This window comes from Lepeophtheirus salmonis, chromosome 3 (assembly GCF_016086655.4).
Source record: "Lepeophtheirus salmonis chromosome 3, UVic_Lsal_1.4, whole genome shotgun sequence".
NCBI classification, from domain to species: domain Eukaryota; kingdom Metazoa; phylum Arthropoda; class Copepoda; order Siphonostomatoida; family Caligidae; genus Lepeophtheirus; species Lepeophtheirus salmonis.
Genome location: NC_052133.2, coordinates 5,317,266 through 5,336,923, shown reverse-complemented (window position 1 = coordinate 5,336,923; position 19,658 = coordinate 5,317,266). Strand labels below are relative to the sequence as shown.

Below are 19,658 nucleotides of genomic sequence, written 5' to 3'. Positions count from 1 at the left end.
GAGATTACGTACAAAACTGAGATCAGATTTGATTAACAAAGTTACTCCATTTTATACGACAACAAATATCAAAACTCGTTGTTATAAAAAGAACCAACCGCGGAGATGGAATTGATCTTCAAAAGCAAGAGATCGTACATTTAAAATGAGACACCACTACGGCTTGGAGAAAAAGTCATAAAGATTTATACATATTTTTTTATTGGTGACTTTTTTTAAGTCTTCAAACCGGTTGCTTCTTGGCTCATAATACTTTTTTCTAATAAAAAAAAGTGACACAAAGCACACGAAAAAGTCACAGAATACTCTGTCTGTTTCATTTACATCTCCATGTTGATAAGGTAAGAGAGAGAGATTCTTTGTCTTTAAGAAGTGGACCTTATAAATATGTATTGATTTAGTTAGTTATATAAATTATTTAGTAGATAGCATTAATACAATTCCTAGGTTGGCCTTAAATAATTTAACATTCCCAATAAACTTTACATAATTAGTCATTTTAGTATGTGATATTTTATGTATTTGTCAAAGAGAATCATGTCTAGTCTGTTTGTATGAACATGAAGATTCCTCATTTATCCTCAGGGACATCGGCAGGGTGGAGGGATGTAGCCCCTCAAAATTATGTAATTTTTGCTTTTGACTAGAAAATTAAATATTGGAATTTTTTTTTTCCAAAAAATTTAATTTAATTTTTGAATTTTTTTTATATAAAAAATAATTTTTTCTGAAATGCTATGTATCTTTGAAATTTCTATCCAAAAAGTTTAATATTGGAATTCTTTTTGAAAATTTTTATATTACAAATTTTATTTTTGAAACTTTTTTCCAAATAATTTAATATTTCGAAAAGTTTTAATTTTGGATTTTTTTTCACAAAAAAATCCAAAATTAAATCGCTCCCATACTAATATTCTATAATTATATTGGACCTTAGTCAGACTTTATAATTTAGAAACGAAGATTTAAAAACAAAGTAAAGATGTCCTTTCTGACCTTACCCGTTATACTCTTAGCGTAAGATTCTACATATTGTGAATGAATTGTAATTCAATTTGAATTATATAATGTTAAGTCATTTAAGATTATTTCCATAAAGAGCTGTTCACTTCTACGCTAATGGAATATTCCAAAGTTCAATGATTGCTCAATACTTAGTCTGTTACTACATTTCCTTATCTTCAAATCCTTTATTCCTTTATTTTTTTCTTTAAGAAGGAAATAATACTAAACAGTATCAAAGGTATTTAGTTTATACTATTCTGCTTGTACATGAATATTGGTTGGAGTTGCTGGTAAGTAATATTTCCTGGAGATTAGCACATAGGTACTTTCAAACTGTTAATAACCTTTATATAGGGAGGAGGCCCGATAGGATATTTGAGCTGGAGCAAGCATTTAAAGGACTCCCAACAAAGGAGCGTCCGCAAGGGGGTGTCTGGAGGGGCTGCAGCCCCCTCCAATTAAGGAATTTTTGCTTTTTACTAGAATCCTTTTTATCATTATGGGAAATTATGCAGTATAGCAAAAAATTTAATAACATAATTTTGTTTGAACACCTATGAATTTTTTTTCACAAAAAGTTTACATTTGAAAAAAAAAATTCCGAATATTTTATATTTGGAATTTAATTTTTGAAATTTTTTCCAAAACTTTAATTTTTTGTGGATAGCTATGAATTTTGAAATTTATTTATTATTAGTTTGTTTTGTTTTTTTTTGAAAAAGAAAAAAAAAATTGTGACAAGCTGTGGATTTTTGAAAAAAATTTGATTTTTTTTTTAATAGCTGTGAATTTTTGAAAAAAAAATCCAAAAACAAACCACTTTCCCTAAAATAAAGTCCTGCGGACGCCCCTACAACATAATTTTTTATAAAAATTGGTGTTTTAGACAAATTAGAGAGGCAAGGAATTCTAGATGCATGGTAGTCTATCGATTTTATTTTCCCCACCCTAGATTAATAAATCTTCTTCTTAAATATACTGAATACATTTACAGTTTTTAGTATATAATTTGTAATGAGATAATTTTTCGTTTGTAATTCTTTGGAAATAAACATATTCAACGATATTTAGTATGTAATGAGTTTTTTGTTTAAAATATTAATCATTTTAAAATTTTCTATCTAAAATAGTTGTTAAGATTAAAATTTGCAATAAAACAAATTTGTACAAGTTTTTTTTTTTGCTCCAATGGGTATATTGAGATTTTAGAACTGTTAATTCCAATATATTCAGTCCCCATATTACTTATATATATATTATTGTAGACATAAAAGAAAAATTGACTCATGGGAATAGGAAAATGCCGTCTTGTTTCAAGACCATAATTTGATTTCTAAAAAAGAGAACTTATGGAGCAATAAAGTAGGTCTTAATTATTTCCAAACAAATGGGTGGAATCCCATCCGACAAATTTGTGTAAAAAGAAAATATCTTAAAAATGGCAAAGCATCTCTGTCAAGTCAAAAATTGCCAATATATATTTATATCTGGAAAATCTTTGCTCTTAATTTTCTTAGTTCTTTGATTATTTTTTAATCTCTCCGAAATGGGAAAAAATTAGTTTTTTTAAATAACACCAAACTACTTAAAATATATATCTGGCCGTTTTTGTATAATTTTTTGGGTTTTAAGGGAGGGGGATAATACTTAGAAATTAATAAATTTAAGAAGCTTGCTAGCTTTCCTGAAATATCTATTCTATCCAGTCCAGATATGAAAAGCAAGCAATATGCTGAGTTGTGGAGTCCTATTTTGTATACAGTGCGCCATCAAGTATCCGTAAATGTGCTCTGACTATATAATGTTTGAGAAGAACTGCTGCAAAGGAAATATGTATAAAATAGCTTTTTCGTTGTTTCCCTCCGAAAATCGATATAAGTCGTTCATCTTAATATGTACGTACACTTTTTTTAGGTATCATGTGATGATAGACATATTTGCATTACCCAAATTGTCAAACTGATCATGTCTTGTGAGAACATTTCCATCATATGAATGGACCTATAATGAAAAACGTGTTTTTGATATGTTGTTCCTTTGACTATTTATAGAATAGGATGAATGATTTCTACTTTCTTCGATCCTCCTGAGCATACAACATTTAAAAAAAAAAGAGTATATCCTGGTAACCTGCAAGACATTAGAGTTCTTATCAATTATTTCTCGCTATTTCAAAAATTCAAACGTATTAGGCATAGTCGATGGACAAAAATAAATTAAAGAGCGACGAAGCTTTTATTGAGGGGGTTGTTATTGACTCGAAATGACGTCAGTTTGTTCATTGAAAATCTGTATTTATAATGATACTATGATAATCTATATATATTTTTTTCATTCTTGATTTTCCAAGAACATATAAGACTATTTATTAATTATATATCATACAACAGTTGACGCGATATTCCTCAAGCAATATATAATTATGTATGATATTAACGAGCTAGAACCAGTATAGTTTTTTAGTGATATCTTTCTTTCGATATATAATCGATCGAAGTTGCCAATATATACTTTTCTTTTTGATTTACACAATTTTCGTATAACTAATTATGCTCCTATATTGGGAACACGTTAAAATTAACATAATTAATTTATCCCTCTGGAGGACTGAGTAGTATTTGGAAAAAAAAAAGAAAAGTGATACAAAATAAGGATATGAAATACATCTTGTTTATGATACATTTGTACGAGACTATTCTATTTTATTATCATTTAAAGTGCAACATCATATGTGCTTACTTAGGGCAAAGCTCAAAATTGACATTTTGTCCCGAACAAAGAAAAAAAAAAGAAGAGGCTTAATGCAGGTTTCCTTGTCAACTCTTTATATTCTCTTTAAGTAGTAATGATATTCATAACTTACAAGAAGCGTCCAAAGAGAGGGGAAAGTTATGGAACATTTGACAAGAGTTTGAAAGCCGTATTTTGTTCATTTTGCGATAGTTATTGTAAAAAACTGCACCATGTTGCATAGGTGACTTATTGTCTATTGTAATATGTACTATATGTACACATTTACATGTAATCTCAGTTTATTGTCCTTAGAGATAACATACTTTATAGAGCAGGACATTAGTTCATCTCCCCCAGATACATGATCTCCTAAATTGAAGGTCAAACAATTAACATAATGTCACTGAAAAATATCGGAAATACAGAATGGACTGCTCAGTGCTTATAGGGATTAATAATGCATTTACTGTAGTAACTATGTTTTCCTCGTTTCAAACCCTCACGATACAAATTTTTTGGCAGCCAAGTCTAAATATGACGTAGGTTTATACGTATTTACTTATACTTTTCTACGCATTCCTCCCGTCCTGAACATAGTCCTACTATAACTGCCTATGAATGATAATTGATAGAACTGGTGTAGTGGTCACTGTGGATCAGAGTTGACGTATTTTATTGGCTGCCTTTGTTCGTTTGTTTCTACGTATATGACCTTGTTCATTAGTTTGTAATAAATTTGTTTTTGATCTAAGATTCTTTCTTTTTTATAATCCATTTTACTATTTAAATATTAAATCAAATATTTCAGTCGTAGTTTTCACGAGCCTACGCTTTGAAAAGTGACCTAAAGTATTATGGGTTTGCTGTTCTTCCTTCAAGCTACAATGTACTTCTTTTAACTAAATTACCGATATAATTCTGATATAACTAGTTTTATATTGTTTTTTATCCTTCCCTGAGTGAATAAATTATCCTTATAAATAAATAATACATATTCACAAAAAAAAAATAAAAAAAATCCTTCTTTCAATGGGTTACAGTATGAGTTATTACTCTGAGAGGATTTATTTTTATGATCAATTATATGTAAATAACTTCGCTACAAACTTAAATACGAGTATGTTGTTTTTTCTTTCTTCCCTACTTTCGAAGAGGAAAGATAAAAAGAAATAAATAGTTTAGGCGCTCGTTCGTTTCTTAGATATAATAGTGAGAGTTTAAAGAGTTGCAAACTTATTAACAGATTGTACTTAACAGTACAGCTCAATATCTGCTCATGTATGCGACCATCACCTATAACTTCTCATAATTATCACTAAAATCACCTTATAGACTCTACGACACCTCCTCCCACTCCTTTCTCTCAAATGTCATCCTTAAAAAATGAAAAAATCTCTGCCGAAGTGCAAGTAGATAAATCCTCCAGCAACGCTTCCAATGCAGCCTCTACTCCTCAACAGTTCAATCAAACCCATCTCGCAGTTCAATTACTGACCGCTGGCACTGCGGCTTGTATTGCTGATACTATTACATTTCCTTTGGACACTGTTAAAGTTCGACTGCAGGTGAGTTTTTCATTGGATACAAATATATTCAATTTTTTTATTACAAAACAAAATATATGTGCAAACTTACATAGATTCAAGGAGAGGGCCAAGTTGGAAAAATTAATTCTGGAGTCTTTGAAACTCTTCGTGGAATTGTAAAAACAGAAGGCGTACGGTAAGATCAGATTCTTACAGAGGTTTATCATGTACAATGTTATTCATCAATGCCTCAAGTCTCCCTTCCCTTCAAATTAATTATTTTTATATGTGTAAACCAAGATATATTTTTTAGACCACTTTACAATGGACTCGTTCCTGGGTTGCAAAGGCAAATGGCATTTTCGGGAATACGTCTCGGATCCTACGAATCCGTTAAGCAGTTTTATATTGATCAATCTGGATGTAAAATCAATTATATCTCTATCATTCTTATGCTTTCCGTTTCATTTCTTTTTCGCACTATGATTTAGTTAAGTCTGGAATTGGATTACTTGCTGTGAGAATTGCTGCTGGAGCCACCACTGGTACTCTTGCTATTCTAAGTGCTCAGCCCACTGATGTTGTTAAAATCCGAATGCAGGCTGAAACTCGCAGACCAGGAGAGGCTAAAAGATACACTGGCGTTATGAACGCATACACAACCATTGGCAAAACAGAGGGTTTCAAAGGGCTTTACAGAGGTAATATAACATACAAAAAATATACATACGAGTTTATTTACCCTCGAGAGAAGTAAACTTTCCTTTTCTTTCTTTCTTTTAATGCAGGAACCATGCCCAATATTGCCCGGAATTGTATTATCAATATAAGTGAAATAGTCGTCTATGACATAATGAAAGAAACACTCATGACGTCATTTAACATGAAAGATGGAGTACCATGTCACTTCACAGCAGCTGTTATGGCTGGATTTGCCGCTACTTTAATGGCTTCTCCGGTTGATGTCATCAAAACAAGGTCGTCGCAAGAGGGCCAAAATTTTTAAACACAATTACTAATAATTTTCTATTTTTTTTGCTCCAGGTTCATGAACAGTCCAGAGGGGAAATATCGTGGAGTAATTCATTGTGCATATGAAACAGGTCGTAATGAAGGGATCTCAGCATACTACAAGGGTTTTAATGCTTCCTTCAGTAGACTTGTAACCTGGAACATTTTCCTTTGGCTTGTATTTGAACAAATGAAAAAAAGAATAATGACTTATAATGAGTCATAACCAATCTCACCCTCATAAAGCTAGTTTCATCAATTTCAATCATCACAATTAACTTACTTCTGGACATATACATGTATGGAGTATCTAAAGACCCCTGAATACTATGGCAACACGTACTAGAAGCTTTTCTTGGGTCAAAGTTTAAATGTATCGATTGATACGAGTACCTGATTATTATTAACCGTTGGCTTATGATTTTTATACAAATCTATCAAAGGTTGAAGAAAGAATCTTCTAACCTCCATTCTTTAAAAATTGTAACGTTGAATTAATTTTGATATTGACTTGATGAAGGAGCAAATCTTTTTATACAATTACAGATACACATATTCATACTTTTAAATTCTGTTTATTTCTTAGCATTTATGAATTTATAAACATTTTTGTAATGATAAATATAGACTTTGTCGTCATTTATTATAAAAATAAAGTATAAATTAAAATACTCAAATATTAGATGAGTTGAGTAAAAAAATAATTGTCTTTTTATTTTGCATAAATATATGTATAAAAATCAGCAAATATGTATATGAGTATATCCAACAATTAATAATTATCAAAGAACTTTTTAACCTAGAAAAGCAAAGGACTCCGACCTTTTTTTATAAGTTCAAATTAATGTATTCTTTGAGAAATTTAAAATATATGTTACTTCGTTTAGCACCATAACTACAGAAGGGCATTAAGGAACTGCGCCCATCCAAAACGATACTTGTGCTTCCAACTGAAATATAAACATAATATTAACAATATTCTAATAAAAATCCAAAATTTTGATATGATTCTAAATTACTTTGACCACAGGGAGGTGAAATAATAACATAAATAGTATTTTTAAAAGCCTTAACGAATAATTTTATATTTTGAACTTTTATAACGAAACATATAACGTCTCAAGCTAGTAAACTAGAAACGAAAATTCCTAGTCATTACCCTGAGCTCCTCCGAAAATGGAGTACTCATCCTTGGATAAACATATAGTTACGGGACTGACTTTATTTGATTTAAAAATATGTGGTATAATAAAAAAATAAATAAATATACACTTGAAAAAATGTTCAATATATTCAGTGTCAGGCTTTGAATGCATCATTATAACGCTAATCCGCACATAATCCTCATTTACTATCAAAACTTAATTCAATATGCATGCATCACTAAATAATATCTAATATATTTCAGATACAAATAATTTAGTCTCTCTATCTAAACATACATGTAATTACTAATAAAAATTATAAATCTATGTGATAACTCTAATATAAATTCCTAACACATATTTTTTCTAAATGAACTAACTACACTTTGGTACTACATCTATTTATTCATGGTATCCATCCGTGTTTCCAATCTATAGAAATGAAAATAAAGGACGCAAATCCATGATTTATATGCCATCAGCTGATTTGTGTCTCTTCTATTTCCTTATTATAAAGTATGATAGACTCCGCTAGAGCAGCAATATTTCCAGAGCCAAAGCCTCGAGCTCCCTTCCGCTGTAATACTTCAATGAAAAAAGTGTCTTCCTTGAAAAGCGGTTTTGTGAAAATTTGAATTAAAAACTTATCGAAGTTCTTCTCATTACTATTCTGACTTGTCTCTTTTTCAATGTCCGCTTCAGAGTCAATAAGTAGACCCAGTTTGCTGAATGTATCCAAATCCTCTCCTGATTGTTTTATTTCTATAATTTTGGATGGCTAAAAATAATCAATTGAAGGAAAGTTAGATGCATAGATGTTTTAAAAAACATATATTTCTTACAAGCTGATAGTACGTTGGTGGGGGTTTTTGAAAGTTGCAACCATTTTTTATCATTTTACTAACCACATTGGATATTTTACTTCGTACAGCAAGGCCCACATGCTGAATACCGGGTCCGTCATTATTGTTGAGAAACTTTTGTACATGACTATTGCTATTTTCCTCTAATGGTTCTGCTAATACTAACATAACAGAAGAAGATTTGGTGTTAGGGTCACGAACCCCTACTTCTCGACAACTCCAAGACGTTAACCATTCCCCAACCATGAGTCGTAAACCCACATGATCATTTATTTCAACACCTTTACTTTCTAATTCGTTGGGCTGAACAAAGAATCTCTTCATCCCCAAGTACTTTGTGTACCAGTCAATGACTTTAAGGGATTCCCCCTTGGGAACAACATATGTGACATGATCAATGTAAGGGTCAACTACTGCTTCGTTATCCCTATAAATAAAGGCATATAAGAATGAATCATATTGATTAAGGGAAAATGTAATGAAAATTACACAGAGTGAATTGACTCCATCCTCTCTTTTTTGATTGGATGAAACCCTGGAAGGGAGTCCCTGAATCTTTGTTCCATAATGACATGAATGACATTTTCACATGGTGCTTTAATAATCACATATTTAAAGACGTCTTGGGATGAATCCACTAGGATCCTATCAGAGGATCTCAACCGTTGTACAACAGCTTCAAAATCGCTAACAGAAAGTACCACATTGAATACAGAATCACGGCAGTGTGAATAGCGGCAGCAAAACAAAGTGGGATAACCCTTAATGGTATCTTGGCGTCTTTGTTTCTACAAGACAGTACATAAGAAGGGAAATAGTCTTTTTAAAAATGGTGCAAGACATTCAGTGTATTGCACCATTCATGAAATATGTGCATAGTACATAATTTCTAATAAATGTAACTCACTTCAGATGGACCGGCTCGTCTTTGAGTCAATAAAAGTCGAGTATCTCCAAGTGCAAGGAGTCGTTGCACAACGAGTTCATTGACTCTCTCAGCAATCACTCTATATCCAAAATGAGACTCTAACAGCCTTTCCGTACACTCTATGTCAGTTACACACCACTCCAAGTGATTGATACACCACATGTCATCAACGACATTGACTTCTCAGCCATCTAACGCCCCCTATACTCAATTTTTTAAGTCCTGCTCAGAATTACACACACTCCTTAGCGCTCATTTTCTTTTACATTTATTAGCAGCTTATACAACATACTAGCATAGGTGTTTTTCACACATCCATATGATAAGTTCCTGTCCTTGGTAAATATGCTAAGATATATATGTTTTATATATTACATGAGTCTCATATTTATGTAAAGCATGAATCTCATTTCTTAGATTATCTCTTAGAGCGAAAGTCGTTTTTCTAATAAATAAACAAATAACTTATATAATATTTTTTTCTGTCTGTTAACTGAGGCTTTATCTATGTAAGTTACGTTGTATAATGTATTGATTCCCAACCTTTTTCATCACGATAGAGTCCCTAGCCTATTGGGGGGCGAGCAGATTTGAATGTTTTGTTAGTTTGCTTATGTCTTATTCACTATTCCACTAACAAACAATAAAGAAAATCTTATGAAGGTGTTGAAATAAATGATTTATCAAATTATAGGCTGTTGAAGTTGTTATGACAAAGACTAATATATTTTTTTACTGAAAGCTTAGGTATTCAGCATTTATCTGACCATGATAACTTTTTAATTATTACGAATAAAAAGATAATAATCTTGTCAATCTTCATAATATAACCAAGATGATCTGGATTGACCACAATTTACAAATGGCATACCTAGATAACGAGCTAAAAATCCAAATTCAAATTTGAAAAAGGTGAAAATAAAAGCTATACACCAATTGGCGAAACAAAAATTAACTGTTTCATATTTGTCCAAATATAATTGGCTACGTGATAACTTTTTTCGCCCGCTAAAGGCGTCAGTTATACTTGAATACTAATCTATAACTAACTCATGAATTAACCTTTTTAAGTGAATTAACAATGTGAATTATCATGTGAATAGAATAAAAAGTTGTATCAGTCATGAGGGAAGATGATGGCATCTTATCTTACTTTATCTCTGGGTAAGGTAAACAGCGACCTCTTGCGTTGAAAAATATGACAAATAATCTACTCAAGCTAATGCTAGGCGCGTTTTGTCACTTTGTTTTATAGCTTTGGATAAAACCATACAGGGTTATAACTTAAGTCCTGAAATAAACTTATAAAATTAAAGTGTATGTGGTACTTCTGTTACTTTTTAGAAACCTATCGAAAAAAAAAAAAAATGAAAAGTCTCAATTCCATCTATAATATGTTTAATGAAGAATTGAAGCCACACGTCAACCTATCATCAATTTATACGAGTAAGGGAATTCAAATTATGAAATCGTAAAATCCCTTAAATATTTGAATATAAAACCTGTTTTTTTTTGGAACATTTAAACGCTATAAAGAAATATCGTTACGGATAACTAAAGTCCAAAAAGACTTCCAAAGTGATCAAGGCCATCCGGGAGTCGATTTGAAGAAATCCTGTACGGACTCAAAGGGAGAAAGGATATGGTATTTTTCAGCCAAGGGTTTCCAAAATTATTAAGGTGATCTTAAGATGTATGAGCATTGTCCATTGTTAGCAGAAGCGTCATTTCTTCACTACAGACACAAAACGAAATAGAATAGAAAAAGGCAAGATTCTTCTTAATGTCATTTGAAATGGCATGCTTACAAATCTCATTGCCAGTGATGATACATATTTCGCGATCCAAACTACATTTAATCCCCAAAATGACCATGCCACATTGCTTCAATACCCACAGCAACAAGAACCCACTATCAGCGTCAGAAGCACGTAGGAGTTATGGTTTAACTTCTGGATGTGAAGATACAAAGTTTCCACTTATTTTCATTCAACAAGGGATCAAACTCAATTCAGAGATATGCCAACAGCTGATATTGGAACTGACATGGTTGCCTTGGGTTCAAGAGGTATTCCAAGGGAAGAAATATACCTTTACTCCAGATAGAGCACTATCACATCACTCAAGGCCCAGATAAAAATCCCTAGGATTTTTCATATTGGCTATTAATCGAACAAAGGTGAATTGTATGGATCATCCAAATATTAACTAATTGAAGGATGATTTGGTGAAGGAATGGAATATTATTCCACTAAATACTGTTCGTTCTTGTATAAACGCTGTCTTGAGAAGATTGCAAAATATTATTGTTGTAAAAGCTGGCCAAATTGAGTAAAAGTTGTTATGATAATTAATCACACTTTAAAGATAATAAATATGAAATTGAATAAATACAACTTTAAATCTTTAGCTTGAAAGTATTCAACTAGTGAACTTGTTGGCAGTTATGAATAGAAAGTATTGTCAAAGTAGAAATAAACACCTCCCCAATATAAGCTTTCTCTACCCCTCTAAAATTGATAAATTATTATATTATAAAGATGTGAAAATAGGTGGAATTCCGGTCGTCGTAAAAACAACGCCTGAGAAAATGTAATAGAAATACGTTAACACAGGGAGACAATATATTTGTAGACAGAGATCATGATAGTAGACCTTGTCAGCGAATTATGTTAAAATCTTCAATATAGAAATACTGATTAATTAAAAGCACTGAAAATTTACATGTTACCCAAGATTAATAGAAATACAAGGTTAAAATATAATGTAATCCTGCTTCCTAGAATTTTCAATTTGATGTATTCTACCCAATGCAAGGTAGACAGATTTTGACGTCATAGAGAATAACAGCAGTACTCTAACAGTAACAGTCAAGGAGGGCGATGTTTGGCTACTCTTAGTAAAGTTAATTCTCTATGACGTCACTATCAAAAAGCGTGGTGGTAGTCTAACATCAGTCGGAAAAGCGTTATGGGATTTCTTTGTGTTTCTATTAATCTTGATGTTAACATAATACTCTTTAAAAAAAAAAAGGACATTTCTATCGATAAATGAGAGTGACATTCACCAAAAGAGGAGTCTGGAGGAGACAATACTGATTTCAGTACTAATTTTCAGACCTGTTAGTAGTAAGACAGCTATTTTCACTCAAATAAGTTTAAATGTAGCAGAATTGTATTACGTTTATGGGCTTTTTAAAACCACTAACGCATAGAGCCAGTTTGAACCACAAGCATAAGAATACAATTTCTAGTGTATACCTTTTAGACGTTATACACCAATTTATAAATGTATATATTGGCCATTTTATATAAAAAAAGAAACATATTCATTATCTAGGTATGTTACCAAATGGTGATTTACGAAGAGAAAATTTTGCAGAAGGCGTACGCGGAAGTGTAGAAGTGTTTTAGGGATCCCCATAGAAGTGCTGGGGTTTTCATTTCTTAAATAAGAGAAATCAATTTCACTTCATTTATATTTAATGTAATTTTTTTTTAATCTTTAACCTATTTAACCTGTCAAATCTGTGAAAAATACAGATTATATATTTTTATCAGCTGTATGAGCATTGCAATACTCAGAAGCTTTGGAAATACGAAATAAATCCAATGTATTATCTTGGAATTCCAACTCAACAATTGAATGTTATCAGACAATCATCCAATTTGATGATTCTAGAGCTACATTATATTGCCACATTTGGACAAATGTTTTTTTATTGCCGATCAAATTTAAAAACTTTAATTTTATGGATGTATCATTCTTTTAAATTCTTGGATACAAAATCCTGTCATCAATTGTTTGAAAATTATCAAGCAACAAGAATGCAAAACTGATTGACGACCTGTAGAACTTAGAAACAGAGATGGGCTTTAATAAGATGTCCATATTTCTAATACAACTAATTATAGCGAGCTAAAATTTGGCACACCATCTTTCCAAATAAATAAAAGCTTCTCTACCAAAACTATTTCTCAACACTAAATTTTTTTGTTACATTTTAGAATTTAAATTTTTTGACAAATAGACATAATTCAACTATTAGAAAAGACCAATTTTTAATCATTTCATCAAATACATTATATTTTAATGAAATCCATAATTTTAAATAGAGAAAATTATTTAATTTAATTATTGGGACTACCAAAAAAAAAAATTAACAAAAATATTTTTCTTTGACACAAATTTGACAATATAAGCTTTTAGACAAGACCGAAATTTTGTTGACGAGTGTAATTCTTCAATTCTGTGATAGACGACTAGCTTTTTTATCCAACTGCAGTCTCAACTTACAAAAGGAAAATGAACAAAAATTTGAAGAAAAAACCCCACATTAATTATTATACACATTGAACTTATAATTCTATCAAAATAAGTATGAATGTCAGCGTATGAAACGTCTGGAATTATAAGCGAAGGCTCTTGATCGATATAAATTAATATAAAATTGAAAATCGTAAGTAAAATTTTTTTGAGTTCATAATACGCATAGTCAATGGATCAAAATTAATTAAAACAGCTCAAAGGGAAATGCCCTGCATGTTTGTGGTTTTCAAAAAGTGAGCCGTGATACTGAGGAGTGATACTTTGTCTTTATATTTGCTGAGTTGACATGGAATGCGTCTTGTTTTCCTGAAACAAGATGATTGATTTATTTTCTAACAGAAGGAAAAGTATATTTCACATCATAAATAATCCCCTTTTAGCTTTAAAAATAGTTGAGTGAGAGGTTGGGAATCTGATTAATATGAAAGGAGCGATAAATATCGCAATTTATTATATTCAATATTATATTCTTCTAAATTAAGCTCTGGATTTTTCAAATTTTTCTCCTAAAAATTTCATATTTGAAATTTAATTTTATAATTTTTTTTTTAAATATCATTTTTTGTTGTGAAAGCATTGGATTTTTCTGGAAAATTTAATATTTGAATTTTTTTTTTCAAATAATTTAACATTTTATATTCAATTTTATAATTTTTTTTCTAAGAATTTTTTTTTTTAAAATTTTTTTTCCAAAAATTAATTTTTTGGTGAATAACCGTGGGTTTTTGAAATAAATTTAATATTTGAAATTTTTTTCAAATAATTTATTTTGTCAATTTTTTTTATGAGAAAATTAAATTTTTGGTTTTTTTTTTCGAAAAAATTCCACAAACCAAGCCCTTTTCTATAAAAAAAATATATATTTATAGATACTCCTGTGGACGCCCCTGTTTATTGTTATCTAGGTTCCGTAAATGAATACATCAATGTACCAATGTATTTTATCTAGGAGCAGAAACACTTATCTTTTTTTCAACCGTTGAGGTAGAAAAGTTTTTTTCTTCAACTTTTTTGATAATAAATTATATCAAACCAACTTTTTTTTTCTTTCTTTTTGGTTTATACCTGCATACATACACATGAAAAACAAAATAAAACTTTTAATCATTGACAAATCATTCTTTCTAGTTTTTCTTTTAAATAACAGAGCCTTTTTATCATTTGAGTATATCTTTATTTATCTTGACAGAGAGATATTTGACAATACTAAATAGAAATCAAAAATATGAAAATCAGAGAGGCAGAAATAAAGGATTTTATCTGTGTACTTTGAGATAGCCCTGACTCCCATAGCCAGAGTCCTTTTTATGTGTAACTCGAATACGCTCCATGGATTCTTCATCAGTGATGCATTCCTCAGTTGTAGTATTTGAGTTGCTTCTTTTCTCATGTATTATGGGAGTGAGTCCTGGTTGTTCCTCATCGGAGATTTCATCATTCTCTAACAAATCCCCTCCTAGCAAGAGATAATAAATATATTTACAAAGGGCGTCAATATAAACAAAAAATCCAGAAAAGGTAAAAATCTCAAGAATTTTTGTTTAACTAGATACAGGCCCATATTTCATAGACTTATTTGATTGCGGTATGGTGTTTTTACTTAAATTTTTGAGATACCTTAAGATGCACACTAAATTTTTTACTATAGTTTAGAACCTTAACTTTATTTAGGAGACTTATATTTGCCTCAATATGGACTCTTTAAAAAAAAAAAAAGTCAATTTATCATTCTTTTATTGTGAAAATCAATTTCGGCTTTATTAAGTCCGATTGACGCACACCCAAAGGGTTAAAATAATAATTTGTTGATATAAATTGACGATAATTGGTCGAGGAATACAAATGCAATTTTCAGAAAAATCATTCCAGCTTGATTTTATGTTGACGGGCCACATATGTAAAAGATGGCTATTAAAAAAACTTTTTTGTCATTTTAATAATAGACTGGATGACAACAAGGCCGTCCGTCACCAAAGGGGGGGGGGCACACACTCCCTCATGGATTATTGAAGTCTGAAAAATATATATTTGCAATCGGAAATGGTATACTTATTAATTATATAGGTCAACAAAATTTTACTTTTTTAAATTACATATTTGCTTCCAGCACTACTTAAGAAGTTGATCACGAATCTGTAACTAGTTTTTTCAATTCAAATTTGGTTTTTGAGAATTTCTGTCTTAAATTTTTAAGTATTTTACCCTATTTATAGATTGAGTCAATTTTTTAATATAAAAAATCAACTTTCTATTTGAAAAAAAAAATCATATTATATTAAAGTTGGAAAAAATGGAATATCAGTCAGAAAATTTGGAAAAAAATTCAACACGGGGGAGGGGGCTCCATGGCAGTAGTTGTGCGAAAATATATTTTCTTTATTACATTCTACCTAAAAGGGACCTGTTAATGTAATGAGTGTCTAATGTCGATGTCTGTGTAGAAGTACATATATTACAAATTTCTGCAAAAGTTAAAACGCCCCTCGGGACACCTTTATCAGTTACTAAATTAATGCAAAAGAATACGTCTTTGACTGTATTTTATGTTTGTAATATGTTAATTGTTCATATGCAAAATATGTACGTACCCATATATAAGTCTTTTATGCATTTTACATAATACCTTTGTATATCCAAATAGTATTTAATGTCTTGAAATTGCCAACAATATTTGTATGCATTAAAACATTTAATAAAAAAGCAAATAGAATAAAGTCAAAAGTAATTTTGAAATAGGCTATAAATATTCATCAATTTATAATTGTTTAATAATTATCTAAAAAAACAAATTTTATTATATTTTATAAAATTTAAAAAACAATATCCGGAAGATGGCGCAATGTACTAGGCTGTTGTAATAAACAAATAAGTATACAATCTGCTAATAAACAATAATAAACGTATCTATCCTTAGGTGTGTAAACAAACTACTAGTAAGTAAACAACGCTCATGTCTTGGGATGGGATTATTGTAGAGCGCGAGGAGAAGATGAGAGTGAGACTTATGATAATACTGAATTAATACTCAAGTCATAATCAGCTACTTGTTATATGAATTTGAGGAGTAAAAATAAAATACTACCATAAAGAATAGAATCTTCTTCATATAAAATAGCATTAATGAAGGGAAAATATTAAAATTATTTTTAAATCCATACACATTTTTTATATTAAGCTATTTTCAAATATTTTACAGCAAAGAAAGGCTAGAATTGTTCTTTTAGAGGAAGATGTGACCATCAGAATGATTTATGTGGACTGTTTGATGTACAAGAATGGCTACAAGGGCTCCCTTTATCCAATCAAAACCTGATATCATCTAAAATTGTAAACAATAAGAGGAAGTAGGAATTTCTACCAAAAAATTCAAATTACCATGTGCATCATTTTCTTGTCAAATAAACTTTGATTTTAACTTGTATTTCTCACATTTCCTGCTGTCTTTAGTTATAATTATCGTTTAGAATCCCATGAGGTTTTTCCACGATACTAGCGTCTGGCATAAGCTGACAAGAAGTGCGGGACGTTAAGTAGTCCCTATTAAAGAAAAAAGATCACACGCACAAACTGTTTTTTCTTTTCTACGGTGTTTTTTTCTACCACAATGAACAATCTCTACTCATGTTTCGTTGAAAGCTGGACAGATATTGCTTTAATACTTCCCTTCAAAAAGAAACGTGAGAAAAGCCAAAATCAGATGATAATCAGCCTATTCTTTCCAACAGTTTCAAACTTAATTGTTGGGAATTGTTGTTCACAACTTAACAAGAGCTAATTTGAATTCAACCCATCAACGTTTAGAACACTGATTATGGGAATAAAGTAGAAAAATTGAAAGCTTATATCAAAATGCTGTGTACATGGGGTAACACTGTTTAGTACATAATTTTAACTCAAAAGTCTACAGAATTCATTTTTGAATTCAGTTTGTATCCACATTTTTGTTCTCAATCCGGATTTCACCCAACTTGTCATTCGAATTTTAAAGCATTAAAAAATATATATATTTGTAATTTCAATACCTATATGTATGTAATTATAAATAAAGAAGAAGTCTGCATTGACAAGTTTTCTTAAGAAATCTGGATAAACATGAGTCAAAGGTGCTAAGAAGGATTGTATTTCTAACAAAGGAATTAGAGGGACCACCCAAAAAGAAGAGTACACTTGGTTTGGGTACAAGGGGATTAATGTGATAAAGTATATAAATATACGATGCTTGTTTTTTTAGTTTTGATATTTGAGATATGGCTTGTTTAGAATTTATGTTTTTTAAAGAAAATATTATCGATCCTGGTCTATGTAATTCATTTTTTAACATGTGCATCAATGTAATTAATTTCAACCTCTTCATTGTAAGATAAAGTTTGCTCTACCTTTAAAATTGGTTGTCAGCTCAAATTGAAGCCCCCTAAAACTTAATAACAAAAAAATTCCCATCTTTTGAAATTATAAACACTAAAAAATAGAATTTATAGCTCCAAGTGAATAAATCCCTTTAACTCTTAAAATATTTCTTAATAGTATACAAATTGAGTTAATAATTGAGTGTATCAGTATAGTTTGTTAACGAAGTATCGCAGTAGTGTTTGTTTCCTTTTTTCGTAAAATCCCAAAGTAAATTATTTTACTTAAATAACTTTAGGGAAAGAGTGGACATCAAAGATATATGAGAGACTGAAAAGTTCCTAACCTTGCGTCCAAGGTGACTCATTAAATTTATAATTTATTCTTATTAAATCAATATTTTTACAATTTTTCAAACTTGTGAAGGAATTGAATGTTGTATATATTGAATATGCTCAAAGTTGGTAACATGCTACAGTGACAGTTGTAACCAAATCACAAATGAGAGAAACATATTATTCCTCGAATATGTCCACTCTTTCCCAAGAGTCCTTTAATTTGATCCAAGCATGAATGATTTCCCTAGATGTTTTTTCTTAAGGACATTACTTATATGAAATATATATATATACTTAATTTGAATACATGACACAAACCTGAGAGTTGATTTTTGAGCAAAATGAAGCTATCACCGTTTATATTTTTCTTAGGAGAAAAGATTAAGGTTTTATAAATTGCATTCATTCAGTTTTCAGTTTGTAGTTCTAAAACAACTAACAAATTGCACTTATTTTGAAAATTTTATAGAAAAATATAATAGAATATTTGAAGTTCGATCATATTTAAAAAAAAAGAAAAGCAATTAAGAAATAACTTAGATCAACATATACTGAATGAATGCATTTTCGAATTTAGGAATATTCGACGAACTTCTTCGACACTGCAAAAAGGGGGAAAAATATGTACCAATCATTTTAAATATTTAAAATAAAGATAGTTAAAAAATACCTTCGGACTTCAGAAGAGGGAATTGTATTCACTTCAAATGTTTCCGGATTGATATCCACAAAATAAGTCATCATTTTACCTTTGCCTTTCACTGAAATCCGACTACGTGGAAGGCACAAAATGTTTCCCCGATCTGCTCCATCCACTTTGACTGACATGAGAAGCTTTGCCGTTTCTTCAGGTATCTAAAGGATACATTAGATTAGTAACTAAATTGGTGGAGTTTATTTTAGGTTGTAATAAGTTGAGCTCCTGGGTTGTACGGGTACAGCTCCGCATCCATTTTATTGGTTCTTGACAAAATTAGTTTTTTAGCAGCCTCTAGAAGGCCTTGTTTTAACTAGTATTTGGAGTTAACATGTTTTTTTTTGTAAAATAAAAAAAAGAAAAAAAGCGGGCGAGGAAAAGGCAGGAATGAGATATATGGTAATACTGAGTTTAAAAACCTTGTGAATAGAATATCAGGTGCCTGTATATCACGACAGCTTATTAGTAAAAAAGGGATCCGTGTGAAGAAAAAAGCAAGTATTGGAATAAGAAATTCGTGTGTTTTTCATCCTTTTTTGTTCATTATTTAATCCCCCGGAGGTTTGGTAACCTCTCCCCTTTAAAAGAAGAATTCTCGCCTATTTTTGGTATAAATTATTTTAAAATGCAAAATAAAATATATTTAAATTTTATTATTACATACTGTATAAGTTTATTTTCTTTATAGCAGTAATTCATTTTCTCCCAGCAATATAATGTAACAGACAGCTGATAT

The 19,658-nt window shown here is 30.4% G+C and overlaps 3 protein-coding genes across 22 annotated transcripts in view; 1 reads left to right on the top strand and 2 right to left on the bottom strand.

The window, feature by feature from the left end:
- Positions 1 to 10: 10 nt before the first annotated feature.
- LOC121114333 (dicarboxylate carrier UCP2) lies at positions 11 to 7,901 on the top strand. 12 transcript variants are annotated; one of them, XM_071886911.1, is made up of 8 exons: positions 315 to 341; positions 2,717 to 2,900; positions 5,071 to 5,303; positions 5,378 to 5,460; positions 5,578 to 5,687; positions 5,756 to 5,965; positions 6,053 to 6,242; positions 6,309 to 7,901. In XM_071886911.1, exons 2-8 carry the CDS (start codon positions 2,789 to 2,791, stop codon positions 6,499 to 6,501), a joined length of 1,131 nt encoding a protein of 376 aa, XP_071743012.1. In that variant the 5' UTR covers positions 315 to 341; positions 2,717 to 2,788; the 3' UTR covers positions 6,502 to 7,901. The 12 variants fall into 12 exon arrangements, with proteins under 12 accessions (XP_040564196.1, XP_071743012.1, XP_040564199.1 ...); XM_040708265.2 differs by lacking the exons at positions 315 to 341; positions 2,717 to 2,900 and adding exons at positions 436 to 447; positions 504 to 626; XM_071886910.1 differs by lacking the exon at positions 315 to 341 and adding an exon at positions 1,150 to 1,295 and having other exon boundaries at positions 1,360 to 2,900.
- Positions 7,467 to 11,013, bottom strand: LOC121114332 (4-hydroxyphenylpyruvate dioxygenase-like protein). The gene is made up of 4 exons (XM_040708259.2): positions 9,191 to 11,013; positions 8,773 to 9,071; positions 8,263 to 8,710; positions 7,467 to 8,198 (listed from the first exon to the last, which is right to left on the bottom strand). Exons 1-4 carry the CDS (start codon positions 9,371 to 9,373, stop codon positions 7,899 to 7,901), a joined length of 1,230 nt encoding a protein of 409 aa, XP_040564193.1. The 5' UTR covers positions 9,374 to 11,013; the 3' UTR covers positions 7,467 to 7,898.
- A 3,678-nt stretch (positions 11,014 to 14,691) lies between these two features.
- Positions 14,692 to 19,658, bottom strand: part of LOC121114334 (adenylate cyclase type 4) — an 87,791-nt gene continuing 82,824 nt past the window's right edge. For 6 of the 9 annotated variants that reach the window (XM_040708269.2, XM_040708268.2, XM_071886907.1 and 3 more), the window contains 4 exons: positions 18,896 to 19,080; positions 18,818 to 18,827; positions 18,544 to 18,592; positions 14,692 to 14,996 (listed from right to left, as the gene is read on the bottom strand). In XM_040708269.2, coding sequence (XP_040564203.1) covers positions 14,797 to 14,996; positions 18,544 to 18,592; positions 18,818 to 18,827; positions 18,896 to 19,080 — 444 coding nt within the window. In that variant the 3' untranslated portion in view covers positions 14,692 to 14,796. Of the gene's footprint in view, positions 14,997 to 18,543; positions 18,593 to 18,777; positions 18,828 to 18,895; positions 19,081 to 19,658 lie in introns of all 9 variants that reach the window. The other 3 variants (XM_071886909.1, XM_071886906.1, XM_040708267.2) reach the window with 2 other exon arrangements.

What these genes read in the sequence shown, in the direction of transcription:
- LOC121114332 (XM_040708259.2), bottom strand. Translation starts at nt 9,373, where the DNA reads ATGTGGTGTATCAATCACTTGGAGTGGTGTGTAACTGACATAGAGTGT. An exon ending in GACGAGCCGGTCCATCTGAA is followed by an intron (nt 9,072 to 9,190) that starts GTGAGTTACATT and finishes ACTGTCTTGTAG; the next exon opens with AAACAAAGACGCCAAGATAC. An exon ending in CACCAACGTACTATCAGCTT is followed by an intron (nt 8,199 to 8,262) that starts GTAAGAAATATA and finishes GATTATTTTTAG; the next exon opens with CCATCCAAAATTATAGAAAT.
- LOC121114333 (XM_071886911.1), top strand. Translation starts at nt 2,789, where the DNA reads ATGTGCTCTGACTATATAATGTTTGAGAAGAACTGCTGCAAAGGAAAT. An exon ending in GTAAAAACAGAAGGCGTACG is followed by an intron (nt 5,461 to 5,577) that starts GTAAGATCAGAT and finishes TATATTTTTTAG; the next exon opens with ACCACTTTACAATGGACTCG. An exon ending in GTTGATGTCATCAAAACAAG is followed by an intron (nt 6,243 to 6,308) that starts GTCGTCGCAAGA and finishes TTTTTGCTCCAG; the next exon opens with GTTCATGAACAGTCCAGAGG.